This window comes from Carassius auratus, unplaced genomic scaffold (genome assembly GCF_003368295.1).
Source record: "Carassius auratus strain Wakin unplaced genomic scaffold, ASM336829v1 scaf_tig00008539, whole genome shotgun sequence".
Classification (NCBI taxonomy): Eukaryota; Metazoa; Chordata; class Actinopteri; order Cypriniformes; family Cyprinidae; genus Carassius; species Carassius auratus.
Window position 1 is genome coordinate 635138 of NW_020523950.1, and position 21836 is coordinate 656973.

At 37.8% G+C, this 21836-nt stretch overlaps 1 protein-coding gene across 3 annotated transcripts in view; it reads left to right on the top strand.

Moving 5' to 3' along the window:
• Positions 1-2952: 2952 nt before the first annotated feature.
• LOC113072105 (serine-rich coiled-coil domain-containing protein 1-like) overlaps positions 2953-21836 on the top strand; it is an 80205-nt gene continuing 61321 nt past the window's right edge. For all 3 annotated transcript variants that reach the window (XM_026245254.1, XM_026245253.1, XM_026245255.1), the window contains exons 1-3: positions 2953-3163; positions 4988-6160; positions 8933-9117. In XM_026245254.1, coding sequence (XP_026101039.1) covers positions 5014-6160; positions 8933-9117 — 1332 coding nt within the window. In that variant the 5' untranslated portion in view covers positions 2953-3163; positions 4988-5013. The remainder of the gene's footprint in view (positions 3164-4987; positions 6161-8932; positions 9118-21836) is intronic.

Here is a 21836-nt window from a genome sequence, read left to right on the forward strand (position 1 = left end):
TTCTGAGAGCATTTACCAATCCACTTTTCTGGGTAATATAGATATTATACAGAATAATCAGAAACACATTAAATATAAAAACAAGAACATTATTAGATTTTTTTGTATGATGACAAAATGGATGCAAAGAAGGAAAAGGTCATTAGAATACACACATATTAGTGTGGAATTGAATGAATCAGCCCTCAGACACACACAAGTTGAGATGATTCAGACTGAGTTTATTAGTGCTGCCAGGAGTGACACATGTAGTGACGCAGTCTAACGACACTTTCTCGATTGCATTTAAAAATGCTCATTGAACATTCAAATCACTTCAATAATCACATAAAATCTGAGCAGATATATTTTTTAATGGTTTTCTAGATGTTTATGTAACACATTTATTGGCATGTTGGACGCTTCATTTATTAAAGTCTGTTTTTATACATAGCTGCCTTGGTTTTGTACACGGCCTATGCAGTTTATGAAGTAAGCATATGCCTGCAAAAATGTCTCGGTTATGTATAGTAACCCTCATTCCCTATGGAGGGAACAGAGACATTGTTTCAAAGTTTCCAGTACTAGGGAATCAATCCCATAGACTCCCCATGTTAAAAAGCCCAACTTTACAGCAGAAAAAAAAAAAAAAAATGTTTACAGCCTGGTACTGTAGCATTCATACATGTTTACGTCATAGTTCTGTTGTTGAACATAAAACATGGAACAGGACTACATGCAAACACTACAGGTACAAAAAATTATTTTGCTCTATATAGCTATTTTTGCCCTTTGTGACAACTGTGAGGAAGGTGAATTTCTTTTGTAACTCATCCATTTAAATTGTATTAAGCCTTAAAGTTCTGCATAATTAAGGCCCCGGCCCAATTTTGGCTTCAAAAACGCTCTTCGGAAACCAATGGGTGACGTCACATACACTACGTCCATGTTTTTATACAGTCTATGGTCTCAACCCACTCAGAGGCAGTTCAGAGTTGTGGTTTAAAGGTAACAATGTCTCAATTCCCTCCATCAGGGAACAAGGGTTTCATACGTAACTGAGATGTTCCCTTTCAGTCTGTCACTTCCATCAAGTGTTGAAGTTTCTGACACTAGGGGTCTCTATACTAAACGGTATAGCTGCTGAACTGCATTACAAGACCACAAGGGGGCAGATGTTGACAAGCCTTGTATCACGACCAAATGCGCTTCTCCTCCTCATAACCTTCCAACACCCAAGACATGAGCTCACTCTCTTACAACCAGAAGAGCTGCCGAGAAAGCAGAGGTTACCTCAGACGGAGCCTTTTCTCATTTTGTTCGGGAAACAGAATAAGTAATGGCTGAAAGTCCTGGTAGTTAATGCTGGGAAAGTTTCTGTTCCCCCAGTGGAGGAAGGACACTACAGAGGTCGCATCATACCCAAAATGGGAGGTAACATTTTAAGATAAACCTGTGGACTTATGGGACAAAGTACCATATAGGGAAGTTTTTGTGGTGGGCCCCACATAATGAGAGAACTACTAAACACAGAACCTTGTGACAGATCGAGTGTCTGTCTAGGGGAGAGACTGAATCCTAAGTCAGGGGAGCCACCACAAATGGGGCACTAATGCATTACGTGAGTTCACTCAAGGGATACTAGCTCTCAATGGATTCTAATAGTGAGTTTCACTTAAGGACCACTGAGAGATACCAAGAGGGGATGAGGTGTGGCCTTGGAGGATGCAACCTCTGGGTGCCTCTTAGGAATCTTATAACCAGGTTGTTCTTCCCTACCCATCTGCCATCTATAGTGTTGTGATTCCCTGCAATCGCAGCCAAAAAAAAAAAAAACCTTAAGCACTGAAGCAGACAAGTGCCTGTGCAGGCCCTCTAGGAGGAAGAATATCACAGAACTGATGCCATATCTCAGAGAATCCTTCCTGTGGGAAGAACACCAGTTCACGAAAATGTGCCATGTATAGCTGACTTGTAGAGGGGGCACTGTCCTGCGTAATAATATTCACCAGCTGGTGAAAATTCTCTGAATTCCTCCTGGTTGCGCTCCATAGTAAGAGATGGCAGGGGAGTTGTGACATATACAAACACTGCCCTGGTGGTTGATGTATGCAGTCATCGCTGTGTTGTCTGATCACACAGAACAGACATGTTACTTTTAAATTGTATGAATTGAATTCAGATTTTAAAAAATTAATTCATTGACACTGCAGGGTATAATTGAGCATGTGAATTAATTTCTGTCTGAAATATTGTTTTTATAAAGCTAAAATTAAGTCTCAAATGTCATGAACATTAGCTGCTTCCCAAATGTAACTTCCTTACCTTTCCAGAAACATGCATCGTTAGAATTTTGTAGCAATAGAGACATCACGTGGACATCCAAAGAATTGCAGCAGGCTGTGGAGGAATTTTAGCCCAGTTATGTTATGGGATTCAGGGTAAAGGTACAGAATTTAACTCCATGCACTTTTGTATTTCCTGGCTCGATCAGCTAATGAGTTCTCTTAGAATCATAGTATAGAATCATTCTCTTAGAATTATAGTAGCCTATTGGGTGGACCGTTATATATATACACACACACACATATATATTTATATATAATTAAATTAAATGGTGCCAGAGTATAATAATAAACAAAAACAATCAAACAAACAAACAAATCAAGAAAAAAGCTTACAAATTGACTGAAAAATCGATATTATTAAGATTTTTGCTTTTACATTTTAGCCGTCATACAATTCTGCAATAATGTTAAAAACTATTTATAAACTGAAACCATTGTTTTTCTTATAGGCTACATGAAATTTCAGTGATGATAAAGACAACTGTGTAATTTCACCACTGATCTATTATAGATCAGTGGATTACACTCTTTTATTGTACTTTCTCAGGGCTACTGCACCTGTGTGCCGTTTTTAAATGACGCTTACGCAGGTACCATGCGTCATTTTCAGAGGCGGAAACGCGGAAGCAAAGCGCGAGCACATTCCACGTCACTTGAGGTGGATTTACTAGCTCGAGCCAGAGCCAGAGCCAGAGCCAGGATCCTGACAGGAGAATTTAGCGCTTTGACGTTAAAGTCGCCGGATGTGATGCCACGAGCATTTTGGCTTCACGCTGAAACTGACAGCGAAGGGAATATCAGCGGGTTTTAAATATAAACGGAGGTTACATCTCAAGGTAATGTCTTGTGTGTGGAGCTGTTCCTGCAGGCAGAGCGTTTGTAGCAGGCGGCTGCTGTAAATGTCGCCGTTTTATTGGTTACTCCGTGTTTCTTAAACGCCGTGTGTCCATCAGTGCAGCTGCTGATATGAATGGTACATTTAACAATAGGCCTGTATTCCGTAATTGCTCTATCTCAAAACATAGAGAGATACCTAATTAGAATTTTTGGAGCTCTATAGCAGTGCTGCGATTCCCAAATATGATCCACGCGAGTAGGATGTCCAAAAAAAATGCTGTTTTGACAGCCAGAAAACATCAGATTGCTGGTTATGGGCCTTTTTGCTTCGATTCATAGATTTTCACACTTTATTGATTTTTACCATTGGCATAGTTTCGCGTTAGATTTTATGCCATTTAAATTACTTCTAATTAAAATTTTGCTAGCGAATAATTTTTCTAAATGTTAGTTATGCCAAATGTAATGAAGGCTAACGTTACCTGTTTCCCACAAAACCCTTATTGTTATAACTTGTGTGCCATCATTTTTTTTTTTTTTTTACTTGAATAAAAGTTTAATGAGTTGGTTAGTTGTTTATTACGACATTGGCATTGTCATGATTATTATGCTACCTACCTGAAAATAATTAATTGTGCTGTAGACTGCAGTTACCCATTAAAACATGTAAGGTCAGGCAAACTAAGTAAAGCTGTCAAGGGTGTATCTCCAACTGTCACAACAAGGGAACGAAGTGTCTACATGTTTTGTAGATTTGTCAGAGGGAACACCTGATTCACCCTGATTTTAGTAAAGTACATGTCAGCATAAGGTCAACACAGAATGCTTAATGTGCTGTACTGAAATGTGCTCTGCAAACAGAAATGCTAATTTCTCCTGGATTTTTCACTTGTGAATCTTAATCATTGTGGCTATGGTGGGGAATTATTATTTTTTGCCTATTAGACACAGATAAGGCAGAATTTTACCAGCCTTTCAGATTTTTAGCAGCCAATTAATTAGTAAGTTGATATACAGTATTTTAACTAACTTGTCCCCCACATTTGAGGACAAATGAGGACATTGGCTGACAAGTGGACTCTGAGCTCTTTAAAATAATAGGTCTGTGTCTGCTATTATTATTTTTAGGGACCCATTTTAGATCACCATTAAAAGTTGTTGTACTATTTCCTTTACTTTTTCCACTAAAATACAAAAAAGAATACAATAATAATTATTTATGAGAATATACAAAATACACATTGTCTAAAACTTTGTTCTTTGTTTCTTTCTTTGTTTCTTTTTTATTTTTGACAAATATTTAAAATATTTGAAATTGAGAAAATGTCAAAATCAAGTGAACATGCAGAGATTTACATCCCATGGTAACTAGGATTTACACAAGCTTCAGTCTGGATCCTGAGAAGAGATGATGCTGACCCTCAGAGGACCTCAGATGATGCTAACCCTGAATCAACATACAGAACTAACAAATATTGCTATAAGTGTGATTGCATTATATAATAATTGCTGTTAATAGTGTTCATCATCTGTTTGATTACGTCTATAATTGATTTTCCCCATACATTTCTGCCATATGTGCTCAACCTGACAGTCACCACCGATAAGCTACTACTAAATATTGTAGAAACTTAATTTTCTGTGAAGTTGCTTTTTCTATGATTTGTAAAAACCACTACAAATACAATTGAATTGAATTCTAATTAGTTTTTTTACTTAATTGGTTGGGATACTACTTGGGATCACATTTATATATATTTATATATTTAACTTTGTTAAGGGTGTCATGCTGATTCTGGATCTGTCTCTTTACCTGTTTGCAGGGTGTCTGAACTGGTGCTTGATCTTAATGGGCGAGTCAGGGACACGCCGCTCCACCCTGGTCTCCAGGCTGCCCATCTTTAGACGTAGTGTGCGAAAGAGGCAGGACTCGCTCCCCTCCTCACCCTCGTCCGGTGGTGTTGGCAATGGCGTCCACACTTCCTCTCCCTCCAGCACGAATTCCAGTTCTAGCAGCACGGGCAAACGGCGCAGCCTGTTCCGCACACCGTCCCTCAGCTTCCACAGCAAGAGGAACAGCGACCCGACCCAGCTCAGCCTGGACAATAACAGCCCGGGATCTGAGGTCACCTTTCGAGATGATTCCATCTCAAAGACACGACATTCATTCGGATTTGGTGGACACAAGAAGAAGATCACCCGATCTCAGACAGAAAACCTAGAGAAAGCGTCCACCAACCGCAGCGTGTTTATTAATTGCATCAGCTCAGGGACCAACGAGGGAGATGATTCGGGGTTCCTCGATGATGTGAGCAGCAAGAGGTCTTCCAAGCATAAGAAGCAGCTACTGCCCAAGTCCTTATCAGCTCACCAAAGGTTTTCCAAGAACTCATCCAATGTCCCAGACATTGGTCAGGATGGTGTGGAAGATCCTCTTAAAACTGTTACGCCAGGTTCCTGGCCTGGAGAACTGGCTGAGAGTTCTCTACAATCGCCCATTATCTCAGAAGACCGCACCACGGCAATAACACCGTCCGATTTTGTTCATGTCACTGAAGACTCGGTCTCAGAAGTGGACGCTTTGCCAGTCCCCAGTCCAGCTGCTCCACCTGAAAACTTCAGCCAAGCTCTTTCTCCCTCGCAGGTGCCCTTCTCCCCACCCCAGGCCAGCACGGAAAAGCACTTACTGCCAGATACCAGCCACACAGCCAACACACAGTGTGAGAGCACCACTGCCCATACTGAACCAGTAACACTGCAGACAGTGCAAGAGCTGAACTCTAACAATAACCCTAATGCTAATGCTAATGCTAACCCTGACCAGTCAGAGGCCAGTGAGACTGATCAAGCTCCAGAACTGAGTGAGGACAGCAGCTCCAACCCAGACGCCCGTGAAAAGCGGTCAAGGAACACTGTGCTCACCCAGCAGGCAGGAAGATCGTTATGCCTGAGCAAACTAGAGACCAGGCCAAGTCACCTGAGAAAGCCGCACACAGGTAATGTCAGTGCTTTATTTTTTTTATATAGAGGCTATTCTGTTTCTGTTTTGTGGGAAATTATTCACATACTTGTTCCATGTCAGAAACATGTTAATCTTTGATCTTTAAACCAGTTTCACTAATCTTTCACTGAGATTTCATCTGTAGCTCTCTTATGACCTCAGAGCGTCCTCGATAACTTTCTGCTATACCAAGATAATGAACTGCTCTTTTGATTGGGAAAAAACAAAGGGAAAAAGTATTCGTGAAGTTATTTATTTCTGGTTAAATTGGTTTTAAACATGATTGACAACTAAATTAATTGTCTTCACAATTCTGTTTTTGTAAGGCAGAATGACGTGAGCAGACTATCTGCACATTTTACTGATATTACACGGCTACTTGCCAAAATAAATAAAAACATAGGCTAGGCTTGAAGTATTGATGATGTGACCTGAAATGTTTTTATTATAAGAGAAGGGACCTCTGAAATAGATCATATACATGAATATATCACACATATATGCACAAACATTTTTTTTATGGGAACAGTAGTCAATTATATTCCGTAGTATACAAAATATTGCAATGCAAAATACTGTGATTGGCCAATCAGCATGTAGTATTCCAGAGAGCCACATAACATGATAATTGAGAAGTCAGTCAATGCTGAAGAGATGTCAGACATCTATTAATGTCAGATACTATTAATGCCACATTATTCATAATTTGTTATGAATTAATCAGTCACATAGTTAATTATCATATTTGTGTTTTAAAAATGACATTTAGGCTCTCATTAGGGCTGCACAATTAATCGAATTTGTAATCGCAATTACAATTACAGATGACACAATTATGTAATCGTTTAAAGGCACAATTACACAAAAAAAAAAAAGTTCACTTACATCATTCTGTGTGCATAAGATATGTTGTTGTTCTCTCTACAGATTATCTTAAGGGTTTTTTTCCCAATTGTTTGAATTTCTTTGTTTTAATATAACATAATACCATGCATATATTTACTTTGGTTTGGTTTCTCAGAAAAAATAAATAAATAAAATAATAATAATAATAATTATATATATATATATATATATATATATATATATATATATATATATATATATATATATATATATATATATATATATATATGATATGATATGATATGATATGATATATATGATATTTGAGGCTTAAAAAAAAGGAAGAGTGTTTTCCGCTGGTTTATTTTGATATAACAATATGGCATGCAGTGGCTTCAAACAATGGCATAAAGCTATTAAAAAAATTATTCAATCTAAATTGTGCTAATCGTAATATATAATCGCAATTACAATTTCAAGGGAATAATCGACAATTATGATTTTTGTCATAATCGTGCAGCCCTAGCTCTCATGTAATAAGCTATAAAAGCTCTGCATAACATGTAACCTTAAACTGAATGTGTAACTGATCTTCACAGATCTGGAACTGCTGAAAGCTTGAACTAGTATTTTTATCCACGCAAACAAAAACTGGGAACTTTAAGAATTTTTAAGAAAAGATTCACCCCTCCCTTTACAAACAATACTTTATGCTCCAGTTTGGCTGTAGTTTTCTTATGACCTGTGATCTTCCTTTCTGTAAATGACTTTTTCCTTATGAGTGCTTTCACTCCAGAATGCCTGTGGCTTAGAGGTTTATGGGAGACTAACCAGCTCTGCTGTATTGAATTTCCTGTAGTGGAGACCTGATATTGGCTTTACTATAGATCCTCTTGCAGGAGAGAGTGAACTCTACACTCAGTGGTTTCATTTACACTTACAGGCTTGGGGTCATTCATTAGTATTCATGTAAATGATAAAGCTCTTTTTGAGGTTATTAAGATGTTTTTAGTTATACTCGCTTATCTTTAAATAGGAGGAATATGTCTGGATACAGTCAGGTCTGTTGTTTGCCATGTTGGCAGCAGATTCTTTTGGCATAACAAGTATTCCATAAACCCTTTTTGTTTAATTAAGATGTGCTGATAATTTGAGCTAGTTTATGTTTTGCATGTTTTTTCCTTGTGACTATATTTAATTATCACCGTTATTGTGTATTTTGATGCAGTTTGTATGTGACTGTGTAGGTTTTGGGCTTTCACTGAGTGTTTGTGTTCGTTGGATCCAGGATTAAAGCATTTATGATGATAGTAGAGTACGGAAACATAACTAATGACTCTTTGTTAGACTGTTTCACCTATCCATGTTGTTTAGATTGTAATATCTACCCTAGGTTAAGAGATAAACTAACTAAACATATTTTAAGCAAATCTAATGCAGTGGGTGAGTTGTAGTTTGTGCCCTAGGCTTAACACTTTTTCATTGTGTATTTAATGTCTTTGATATATGTTTTACATATTCTTTAGATTGTGACCTAAAACCTAATTTTGTAGTCCATTGAGATTCATCTCTGTACATACAGTGAGATACTGTTGAAATTGTAATAATTCATTTTAAGGGAGGAAACTTGGTAACAAGGTGTTTCCATATTTATTTTTCCACTACATTTGAATATTGTTTTCCATAGAAGTGCAAATCACAGCAATTCATGTGTATATGCCATATCATTTTATTGTAACTTGAGTGTATTTATGATATCTCGTGTGTGTGTGTGTGTGTGTGTGTGTGTGTATGATCAAATACAGTGCATTCCAAAGTTTTGTAATTGTTATTGTCCTTTGCTTAATAACTCTGAACTGTTGGCCAGCAGCTCTCTGTTTTGAGGGATATGATTTTCTAATCTATGTTGTATCTTTCACAGTGTCCATGTGCAGCAGTGTGAGCCCGTACCATGAGGTGATGCGCTTGGATCGACGTCTGCGGTCAGCCTCTGAGGGTGCAGGAGGACCCAGTCTTCACCTCAACCTCAGGGATCCTCACTGCATGGAGGGCAACACTTTATCCAAGCACAGAACCACTTCTTCATCTTCCAAACTGGGCAGCTTGGTAAGTATAATGCAATTCCTTTGCTCAAACTCGCATTTTTAAAATACAGGACTGTCTTGTAAAACCATTGATGTAGATTCTCACAGTGTCTTTCCAAGGGATTAAATTCCCTCCCAGCGATATAATCGCAGTGCTTAATTAAACAGACAAATCCTCTCACACCATTTTACCCAGCAGGTCAGCAGGGCTAGATCCATGGGTCACTTTCCCTCTGTAGAAGATTCCAGTGCCTGAACATGTCGTGTGCCAAAGAAAGATTATTATAGAGAAAAAAACATAAATAGGGGTGGTGATGGCGCAGTGGATAAGACACATGCCATTGGTCGGAGAGACCTGGGTTCGAATCCACTGGTTGACACCAATGTGTCCCTGAGCAAGACACTTAACCTCTAGTTGCTCCAGAGGCGTGCGACCTCTGACATATATAGCAATTGTAAGTCGCTTTGGATAAAAGCGTCAGCTAAATGACTAAATGTAAATGTAATAAATATGAAAGCTAATTCATAAACAAATTTAATACAATAACAGTGACACAAAGTATTTCTGAATCATGTACTGCAGGGCTGTACAGTTGGTGGCCCACCAATCATCTTTATCCAGCCCGAGAGAAGAGAAAGCGCAGGTTGCAAATACGCCTCGAGTTGTTTTTGGATTTATTAGTTGTTTGTCCACAAGGTGGCAACACTGGCCCAGGCCTTTGTTTCATAGCTGAAAAAGAAACAACAACCTGTCGGAGACTACAGCATCAATAGATAGCAATGTTGACAAGTAGAGGTCGAACGATTGATCGGCTGGTCGATTTATTTTTTTTTATTAATTGTGCTGTAGGTTAGTCCGATTTATATGCAAGCCATGGCGGGGAGCTTAGCGTTGTTGCAGAACTCCCTCTGAGGCTGCGTGAGAGAGGATACAGCTCACACCCTGCCACTGCGGCTTGTTCACACACAGCTTCAGCTGATGGCAGCCCATTATTATATTTTACCCTACTAGAATTGATGCCAGAAAGTTATCATATTCATACTGTAAATGCAACAAATCATTCGCATGTATAAGTAGAAACACGTTCAATTCAGACGACACTTCTGGGCTGATTATAACGTGCACGTTAACTTTCCTCATGAAATTTGTTTGTAGGTCTTACAATATCCTCGATATCATCGCACTCTTAAGCAGTTATGAGCAGCAGGCTGTGTAATATTTGTAAAATCTTTTATTTTTATTATCACTGTGGCCATTTGACTTATAGCCAGTACCCAGTTACTAAAAAAAAAAAAAAAACTATTCTCATTCTATATTGATATTAACATATATAAAAAAGAATTATCAAAACATTACCAAAACAAAATAAATTATATATAAATAAAATAAATTTTATGATTAACGCAGTTTGCAGTATAAGCAGACGTGATGCGCCATTCCCGCATCTGCGCCCTCTCTCGCTCTCACCTCCTGTTTGTGGCTGAATACAAATTATCAACATAATTAATGGACAACTAGGCTATATCTGGGAAAAGACATCAGTGCAGTCCGGCACCGAGAAAAAAATGAAGCCCATGCATCTTTTTCAGGTAGCTACATTCAACTTCCTGTGAAATAGTTTTGACCGTTGATCTTAGTAACGGGTTTAAATGTCGTAATAATTTCACCAACAACAATGCATTTGACTTAATATTCTAGTTTTCATGACTTAAAATGTATTATATAAAAACAACGAAACAATAAAGATTGGTTAAAGGGGGGGTGAAATGCTATTTCATGCACACTGAGATTTTTACACTGTTAAAGAGTTGGATTCCCATGCTAAACATGGACAAAGTTTCAAAAATTAAGTTGTACGTTTGAAGGAGTATTTTTGTTCCCAAAATACTCCTTCCGGTTTGTCACAAGTTTCGGAAAGTTTTTTTCAAGTATGGCTCTGTGTGACGTTAGATGGAGCGGAATTTCCTTATATGGGTCCTAAGGCACTTCTGCCGGAAGAGCGCATGCTCCCGTATAGCGAGGCTGAGCAGCACAGACATTTCACTGATCAGAGCGATTCACTGATCAGAGCGAGAGCGTCGTGAAAAGTCACAAAAGAGGTGTGTTTTTGGTTACCAGGGCAAGACAACCCTGCACAGATTACCAAAAGAGAAACGTCATTAAGGGACCAGTGGATGGAGTTTATTTTTACAGCGCATCAACGGAGTTGTGCAAGTTTTTGTGTTTGTTCCCCTGCATTTCGAAGATGCTTGTTTTACAAACAAGGCCCAGGTTGACGCTGGATTTGCACATCGTTTATTTCTTAAGGATGATGCAATCCCAATGAAAAAGGGTCACGATCGTGTGTTGGAACTGCATGCGGTGAGTAAAACTGCTTCAAATATCTCTGTGTTGTTAACTTAGCTATCTGCGCGTGAGCACATTAAGTAAACAACATGCGATGTTGTCATCAAACTGCACTTTCCACATGTACAGCTTAAAAAAAAAAAAAAGACGACATAAAGTGAAACTTAGTCATTTTCCAAAACCGCTAAGCAAATATATACAGTTTAAGTACATACCACATAGAGACGCCTTTGCTGATGCTGCTCTTGTTAAATTTCAGCCTCTGGATCTGTGTCACAGCTTCCAAACGCTCTCAACGCAAAAGCCTACTGGCGCTCGTGATTCTTTAGCTCCGCCCACACGTCACGCCTCTAGCTGGTCGTGTTTTTCCGGGAAAAATCGGTACAGACTATCTTTCTCTTATGAATATAATAAAACTAAAGACTTTTTGGAGTTATGAAGGATGCAGTACTACTCTATAGCTACTCAAGATTAACAGGACATTGAGTGAAAACGAGCATTTCACCCCCCCACCCCCTTTAATTAATAGCCTAATAATCATATGGTTTTATTGAATAACACTGTTATGTAGACTAATACAAAATTACCAAAATTAACCTTGGTTTTATCATATTTGATTTCTGAATGCTTGAGACTATAAAACCAATCAGAGAGTTGTATTAATAAAATCATAGCCATAGGTAAACATAGCTGCACTTGTAATTTTATAAACAATAGAATTTAATTACAATATTTATTTACTTTTTGTTTATTAAGTGTCCAGTGTTTCCTATACATTCAGTTATTTTGACGGCTCGTCACTATATCAAAACTGACCACCACAAATAGATTAAAATGTAAAATTTAAATGCATCACAGGTGTTTTCATATGAATGTGTCTTTGAAAAGAACTGATTCTCTTGAGAAAAGCATCGATGTAAATTTCGTCTTTCCTGTAATGCCTGATAAAGTAGCTTTTGTAAGCACCTCTTATTTGATTACAGCGCTCCAACAGCGCCTCCTGCTGGCAGAAAATTCATTTGCAGCCTGTGGGATACACTGGTGTCTGTCAGTAAAACATACATAAACAAAAAGCATGCTTCAGCACTGTTTTGAGAAATGTATTGTTACTTTAAATTGGGCTGCTACTAATTCTATTACTATCTTGTAGCCTGCAATAATAATTTGCTAATTTTTCATGTCATTTTTATGAGATAAAAAAAAGGCATCATATATCAGCCATCGGCTGCGCTGAGTTTTAAATATCGGCATTGGCCAGTGAAAAACCCATATCGATCGACGTCTATTGATGAGCACTTGTGTGTAAACTCTTATGGACAAATACGCTTTAATGGACAAAAACGCACACGGTTATGTCAATTTGTTTCGGTAAGTGACCATTGTAACCGTAGACCATTGTAAACGCGGCCTTAAATGACCATAAGTCCAAAATTCCCTTAAATAGTTGGGAGACAAGAGAAAGTGTTTTAGATGTGCATCATGTATATCTGGGTTAAAAGAGAAACCTGCTGCAATCTGTCTTTTGATATAAATAAATAAAAAAAAGATAAAAAAAGCGAGAGATAACTCACTTCTCTGCTCGCTGATTAACTTTTGTAGCTTGAATAAAGAATAATCTATATAGTTTATGCATATACAGTTGGTCGTTTGTGAGAAGATTGTTTTAATTTAAATAAATTTGTGTTCTGTATTTTTCAGAACTTGTTAAATGTTAATGATAATGTCTTTCGGTTATACTGTAACTTTAAATGGCTATAACTGATGCCAGAAACTGAGGGAAAAATGCATTTAATCAAAACATCAGTAGCAGTATTGGTATCAATAAAACTGGCCTTCATTAATAATAAGCTGCTTATTAAAAAGATGTCATTAAACACATATTCAGAATATGCTATATTAATGTTGTTTCTACATTAATTTGGAGGTTCAGTGTGAAATTATTGTTAACAATAAATATATTTAAATGCAGTAAATTGTGATATGCTGGTTGCTCTCTTCGATGCAGTTCCAGTGTATCCAAATATATATGGACCTAACCATATAATAATAGCCCCAGTACTCATAACATTCATTATACTGAAAAGGATGGAAAATGTATTTTTCATAAATTCACACTTTTGTATTCCACAGAAGAAAGTAAGTCCAACGACTAATTAAATAGAGAGCGGTTGTGTGTATTCAAGAGGTTTCAACTGACTGTAGTATAAATACACCTTTACTTAGAAGGTCCAGATTGTGTTTAGTCAGTGTTGTGGCTCAACCTAGACTTGAAGAAAAAAGTACACTCAAATCTACTCTGAAAAGTAATTAAACCCAGAGCAGGTGAAAGATATAAGAACATTTCCAAGTCATTAAATATATGCCGCTGAATGCAGTTAAATCAATAATTACGAAATGGAAAAGTATGGCACTGCTGTAAATCAACCTTGAACAGTCTGTCCTCAAACTGAGCTACTGGGCGAGAATTCAACTTCAGTTTCATTTAGAAATATTATGATTGTGAAATATCAGGTTCACAACATAAAACAGTCTGAGCCTTTTTGTTCTGCAGGTATTTATTAAAGCCACCATCTGTGTATTAAAAGCAGACTACAGAAAAAACTGTCCTTTTAATATCTCCACAGGAGCTCACAATGAACCTGTGGATTATGCGTAATAACAGGAGCACTGTTCACAGCAGGCCATCTGTAGTCCAACAGTGATTGTGTTGAAGTTTGTTAAAGGCGGTGGAGCAGTTCTTTAATTCCTGTAGTGGTCTTTTAGTGAGAACAAAATATATTTAAAGCGCTAACTGTTAGAATGCTAAAAGATTGCTACCTAAGACCTCCGATATATAAAGACTGCACTCCTATTATTATTAATCGGATGAAATGCAATGTGCATTATGGTGTAACCAATAACGCCTTCTATATTAAAGAGAGCCAGTTGTCAGTTGGTTCCTGCAGCTGCCATTAGAAACTCTGGTTGCCATAGATACAGTCATTGTCCTGAGACCCACACTTGGGACTGACTATGACTGCATATGAGCATTGGATGGGCCAACCAGAAATATAAACTTTTTCTAATGCTATTTGAGCATGAAAATAATTTTTTTTTTGATGATTTGAAATATGTTAAATATGATTTGAACGTCGTCTTTTTTTTACTGTGAATGTGGCAAAGAGTTTTCATTAGATTTCAGGATTCCCCCATTCAAGTCGATAGGACACCCAAAATAGCTGCCTGGAGGCATTGCAAATATGGCTGCCAAGTGAACTGAACTTTGGTACTGCACACTTTCAGCATGCTAAAACACTTTCAAATATTAAAAAAATTGTGTCTCCATATAAATGCACAAATGCTGAAAATATATAGTCGACCTAACAGAATAGTAACAAGATAGTCAACCATACTAAGGGGCTGTTCACATATCGCACCTAAAAACGCGTGGAAAACGCTAGGCGCACCGCTTTCTCCTTCTTTCTAAAGTGCTCGGGCAGTTGCGCCCCTGAGGCGTCTGCCTTTGCTAAACAACCATGACGTGCTCTCTCCATGAAGACGCGGAAATTTCAGCAAAGGATAAATGGATTTGCAGCTCTAAAAATCGCTTGCAGTAGCTCTGCTGCTAAATTTATTTCAAAATGGCAATCCACATACAACTATGATCAGCTGTTCCTTAATCTTGGCTGAGCTTTCAACATTGTTACGGGAAAGGATGAAGCTGATTGGTTAGTTCTTGTCACATGACCCGCGGTGCGCTTGCGGCATTCTGAAAAGTTGAGATGTTTTTAACTCGATGCGGTGCGGTTGCGCCTGGAAAAACGGGCGCGTCGCACCCATAGACTGTAAAAAAATATGGACGTAGTGTCCGTGACATCACCCATAGACTCCTCAATAGCGGTTTTGAAGCCTAAAGTGTGCAAAGCGGGCCGTCGCCATCTTGGAAGCGCGTCACCGCGCGACTCTCCCGGATAATCGAAAATGGGCAAAAAGGCGGCGGGAGCTGATTGCTGAAGCCACGCCCACCTAGTGCGACTGCATTATCAGCAGCGGCAATCCACCTGTCACTCAAGTGGCCACGCCCTTAATTATGCAGAACTTTAAGGCTTAATATAATTTAAACAGAGGAGTTATAAAAAAAAAATTCACCCCCCTCACAGTTGTCATGAAGGGCAAAATTAGCAATATAGACCAAAATCATTTTTTGAACCAGGCTGTAAACATGTTTTTTCTGCTGTAAAGTTGGCCATTTTAACATGGGGAGTCTATGGGACTGACTCTCTTCTGCAGCTAGCCTCAAGCGGCCAGTCGATGAATTGCAGTTTAAGTCACTTCCTTATTGGCCTCAAGAGAGCGAGCGGGAGGTTGCCATTTGGTCGCACCGCGTGCGTGTCGCTTCCATTATGAGCGTGCATACTGCGTGCCTACATTCGAGATAACGAACTTGAGCGGGCAAAAGACGCAATATGTGAATTGCCCCTAACCCATCTCTATTGACTTGTAGCCTGCTGCCTGAAAATATACACTGATTTGAATTTGAATTATTTAAACAATTATTCGAACGATTGTTCGAAAGTTTGGGATTGTTAAGATTTTATAATGCTTTTAAAAGAAGTACCTTATGCCCACCAAGACTGCATTATTTGATCAAAAACACAAAAACAGCAATATTGTTAAATATTATTGCAATTTAAAATAATTATGTTTTAATATATATTTTTTCTATTTTATTATATTGTAATTTATTCCTGTTTCAGCAGCCATTACTCCAGTCTTTAGTGTCGCACGATCATCCAGAAAGTCATTCTAATTGGGGACCACAAAACCAGTCTTAAGTGTCAATTTTTCATCTGAAAGCTGAATAAATACATTTTCCATTGATGTATGGTTTATCAGGACTGGACTATATTTGGCCGAGATACAACTATTTAAACATCTGGAATCTAAGGCTGCAAAAAATCTAAATATTTCGAAAATCGCCTTTTGAAGTTGTCCAAATGAATTCTTAGCAATGTATATTACTAATCAAATATTAAGTTTTAATATATTTACAGTAGGAAATGTACTTAATAAATTAATGGAACATGATCTTTGCTTAATATCCTAATGATTTTTATTTTGTGGCTATTGCTAAAAAGATACCCCAGCAACTTAAGACTGGTTTTGTGGTCCAGGGTCACATATTATTTTGGTGATCAAGAAATGTTCCTTAAATTTCCTTAAATTGTGGGGCTTAATATTTTGTGGAAACCATAATACAGGATTCTTTGATGAATAGAAAGTTCAAAAGAGCAGCATTTTCTTTGAAATCTAAATCTTTTGTAATATTATAAATGTCACTTTTGAATAATTTAATGTGTTCTTGCTGAATAAAACTATAATTTCAAGGAAATTATACCTCAAGGAAAAAAAAAAAAACCCTTATTGAACATTTAAATGCTAGTAGTTAGTAGTGACTATTTTTAGCTGGTGCCAGTCACTGGTGTTATAGGGCTAACAGATAAAGATTTTACACAGGAATACAATTAGTAATGTAAATCAATGGCTCATACTTTTGGCTAGTTCCTACAAAGTTGTAAAGGCTTTGTTTGGCTTAATGTAGCCTGTACCTGCACAGCTTGAGGCCAAAGTAATTGCTCTTGTTTTCCAGCGTAGCGGAGGAAAAACACCACATCCTGTGTTATTGTTCTTTAATGCTTGCTAAGGTGCCACTGCTAATTTGTCATCAAGTCTTGTGTTGTGCAAAATTTGTGAGTGAGGGTTACCTTTACTCTGGCTGGGCTGACCTGGCCTTTCCATTTACATTATCCTGTTTGGCAGTTGTTCTTGGATGAGGCTACATCCTGAAGGCAGCGTGTCTGAGCAGGTTTGTCAACAGAAATCTTAGGAAACAATGTTGTATTTTTTGGGTGACTTTGAGCATCCAGAATCTTTTATTCTTGAAGCTGTGCCAGATAAAGATAAATGTATATGTTGTCCAAAGTTTTAGATGCCAGATGAAACCGATTTGTTGAAGGGAAATTTTTCTATGGTGCAGTCATTCTCCAGTCAAGTTCACAAAAAGGGCAACATTTTGTGTTGTGCAAACTCCACGGAACAATGAACATTATCATCCGTGATGTCCGATTTGCGAATGAATGAGTTGGTTCTTAATGAATCAGTCTCAGACATGTCCCAAACTCAAAAGTTGTTTGTATGAATTGGTCTAATAACTCACTCGCTTACTGAAGTGTGTTAATTTCAAATGAACTTAAGCATGAAAAACAGTGATATTTATAAAACACACACACACACACACACACACACACACACACACACACACACACACACACACACACACACACACACACACACACACACACACACACACACACACACACACATATATTCTGAATGTCCCATTTTAAAAGCCAATTGCTACCTACTTATTTTTATTTTAAAGGGGTGCTATAATGCTTTAGTTAGTCTGTAATGTTGCTTTTAAAAAAAGAACTGCAAAGATACAAAGATCATAGTTCACTTCAAAAAGAGATGTTTTATTGAACAGAAATCACTTTTCAAAAACTAAAATGAACGTCTCATTTGGACTATAACACATATTTTCTGATGAATGGGACAAGACCTGGTTGAGCTGCATTAGAGAAGGTAACACAGAGACATGGTAGCTTTCCCAAGGCAGATGAACTTAAGAGTCATTACAATCTTCCGGGTTTAAATCGCTCTCAAATTGATTTGATTTTGACACTATATTTACACTGAAGCTCACAGGCAGCTATGGTAAGGGGCATGACATTTCCCGACCAGGTGCAGAGCGTAGCCAATCACAGCACAGACTGGCTCAGCTAACCAATCACAGCACATTTCGTATTTCAGGAGGCAGACTTTCATTTGATACTATTTGGAGAGAGGTGTTGTAATAATGTAAAATATGTGAAAAATAATGTTTATCAAACAACCTAGTATGAGATCCTGTTCTAGTACACCCCCAAAACAATATCAAGACTTTGTAAAAGAGCATTATAGGACCCCTTTAAGCCCTCTTTAAAAATATATTGTGTGTGTATGGAGAATCTGTTATAATTATTTTTATTTTTTTTTGAGACTGTAATCACCAAAGAATGTAAATGCGCAGTAACACACTTTTTATGGGGATGACTCTCATAACTTTTTATGTAAACACAAAGACAGGCAGGAAAAGGGAAGTATTCCATTGTCACAGTGAGGAATTGTGCTCTTCTCACTGCTCCCAGGGGAAGCATGCCAGCTACTTCTCTCTGTGTTCTTCAAACATTCACATTTGAGGAATTACAGCAGTTTACCATTTCTGTAATCTTTGGCCAACAAGCTTGTAAATCACATAAGTGTCATTTGGTAAATTTGTTTAGCTTTTTGCTGCTCCATTTGCATCAATATTGTTCTTGTTTGATACAGCCTAATTGTTTTTAGCTTGTAATCAACCTTCATATTGTGGAGCAGGTGACTTTGGTCTTGCCGATGAATGAAACTTTTGGCAGCAGCAAGTGTTAGTTAGGGGAATGTGCCTAAGGGCCTGAGTTTCACTTATAAGAAAGCTTCTTTATTGAATGAGGCCTGTTGTAACACTATAAAACTTGACAATCACTGGAAGAAGGAGGCGGGAACCGGCGGACATTCAAATGAAGTTTTAATAATAAAATAAAGATAAAACAGCATGACAGCCCCTCGCGGACGACTGCCGCGCACAAACAAAAACCAAAACACAAAATAAAACCCAGGCCTGGTCCTCTCTCGTCCTTCACTGTATTCTTCCGATCTCCTCTGTGGTTCTCGAGACCGGTGAGTGGAGCAGGTGCCGCCCATTTCCAATCACTCCCACGGCTCTCGTTCCCGCACCACTCGTCAAATCTGTATTTCAAAATTATTTGTAGTTTTGCTCAATATGTTGTGGCCTAGACTTGAAATTGGCCGGTATTTCTTTAATTGAGGTTGTCTCTGCAATATTGAAACCTGTTCAATCCAAAGTTGCTAAACATTATTCAACAGTGTCATTAAATTGTTCTTTAAGATTATTTTAGGTAGGCATTTGAGGATGACAAAGACGATCTAAATGTAAAGATGAAATTACGTTATTTGAGCTGTGTTGGCTATACTAATAAAACAAAAAAAAACATAAAAAAACAAAACAAAAAAAAAGAAATCTCCTCAAATAAGATGGCGAGATTTTCTTTTTTAAACTATTTAAAGGGGTCATATGATGTGATTTCAAGTTTTCCTTTCCCTTTGGAGTGTTACAAGCTGTTCGTGAATAGATGAGGTCCCTAAAGTTGCAAAGACTAAAGTCTCAAACCCAAAAATATATTCTTTATAAAATGAAGACTTGTCCACGTTCTACTAAAACACCTTGTTTAAACACGCCCCACATGTCTACGTCACGATGTAGGGAGATTGGCATAACACCGCCCAAATGTTCATGCAAAGAAAGAAGGCGTAATTTTATTGTTGCTGACACCACAGCCGCCACGTTTGAAGATGTGTGTTTTGTTGTGAAAGCAAAAATACTTTGTTTGGCCTTCCAGAAGAGGAAACGACTAGAAATCAGTGATGTTAAGTTGTTAAGTTTTTTACAACACTGTTCCAGAACAGTTCAACCCAAATATTCAGATGTGTGCATTGCAATGCATTTTATGGAGGACTGTTTCCTGGTCCTGGGAGAGAAGATTACAATGCCAGCTGTTCTGAATCGCACGTTTACATATTTAAAAGATTTGCCACTGATGATGCCAACGCGTTTTGTATAGTAGCCCTTGTTGTTTCTCTGATCACAAATACAGACATGGTTCAATGTTTACGTGGCGTGATGCAATGTGTAAAAAGACAGTGTAAGTCATTATAATCTGTAATTATGTTTCCACACTGGATGCAGTAACTGCCTCATTTCTAATGGGATTGAATGTTTTTGTCTTGTCACCCCGGTGTTCTGACCGAGACACGGCATCACCGTATGGTAAGAGGCATAACGTTTCCATCACATGCTTGAGGCATTCGGACAATTACAATACGTTGGATAGCTGGCCAATCAGAGCACACCTTTACAGAACGATGAGCTTTGTAAAAATCGATATATTTCAGAAAGGCGGGGCATAGAGGAGAAACAATAATATACAGTATGAGGAAAATGTTTATTTATTTTTTTCACCTTAAACCACATAAACACATTTCATTACACCAAATACACGAAATAATGATCTTTTTAGCAACAACATATGACCCCCTTAGTAAACCTGTGCTGTATCTTGCAACCAATAACTTACGCTGGTGTCCAAAACTAACACATTGCCCCATGCTGATCATGCGAAAAATGGGTTTGAATCTATCCCATGTCATCTCTCTATTTTTACAATTTCTCCCTAATATTATTTCAGTATCTCACTACTGTACCAAGAGGCTCAAGATGTTCTTAACGTCTTGCAGTGGACTTTAAGTGTAGGCGCCCTGAGTTCAGCTCAGGTCATTTCCTAATCCATAGGATACATTTGTGCAAATGTTTTCTGACTCCTCATACTAATTTCTGGTAGCAGCACAGAGGTTTTTCTATCTTTGCATAACCTGCTGTGTAACTTGTTAGATTGCCTTCTCAAATAGTGTTTCTGTGTTTATTTTCTCACAGGGTTATTATTATTTTTTTAAGTGATTCCTGATATACAAAGGGATGAAAGTTGTTTACATTGCCATTGAACGGTTTTGTCCTTTTTGTTGAGGGCTGCAGGATATTTCATTAATAAGTAAAGCATGTTTTCTCCTGACACTGACATGAAAAGATCAGAAAAGTCCATCTGAATGTCGGGAGATGGAGACTGAATCACACCAAATGTCAGCTCTCTGTTACTTTCTTTCTGAAATTTTTATAGAGGGTAAAAATGGTAGTTTTTGTCTTTTGTGCTCCTGTTGTCAATATCTTTGTCTGTGATTAGTGACCTTAGTTGATTGAGACAGTTTGCAAGCTTATGCACAAAACCAACTGGCCGTTTATGTTCACAAGGACATTTCTGAACCATGACGCTGGTCTTCGTTAATATATCTAAATAAGCTGTCTGAACAGGTCACTGAATAAGGCCATTCACTTCATCAATATTATGTTCTTACTAAAATTGCAACAGTAGTGATGCATTATGTTCATTTAGTCATTTGGCATCATAATATTTCATTACGGTAAAGGCCAGGCCATTTCATATCCTGAGTCTTAATCAGGTGCCCAGCGACCTTTTAATTTCTAGCAAAGTCAAAGTTAAGGCTTTTTGTTGTTGTTCTGATTTACTATCCACTCGTTTTCTCTTGTCTTGCTTAATTAGTCACAGAGCTGTGATTTTCCACTTCAGTAGGACATAATAGCTGCTCTTTTGCCTTTTTGTCTTTTACATGCACTTTTAAATCAAATT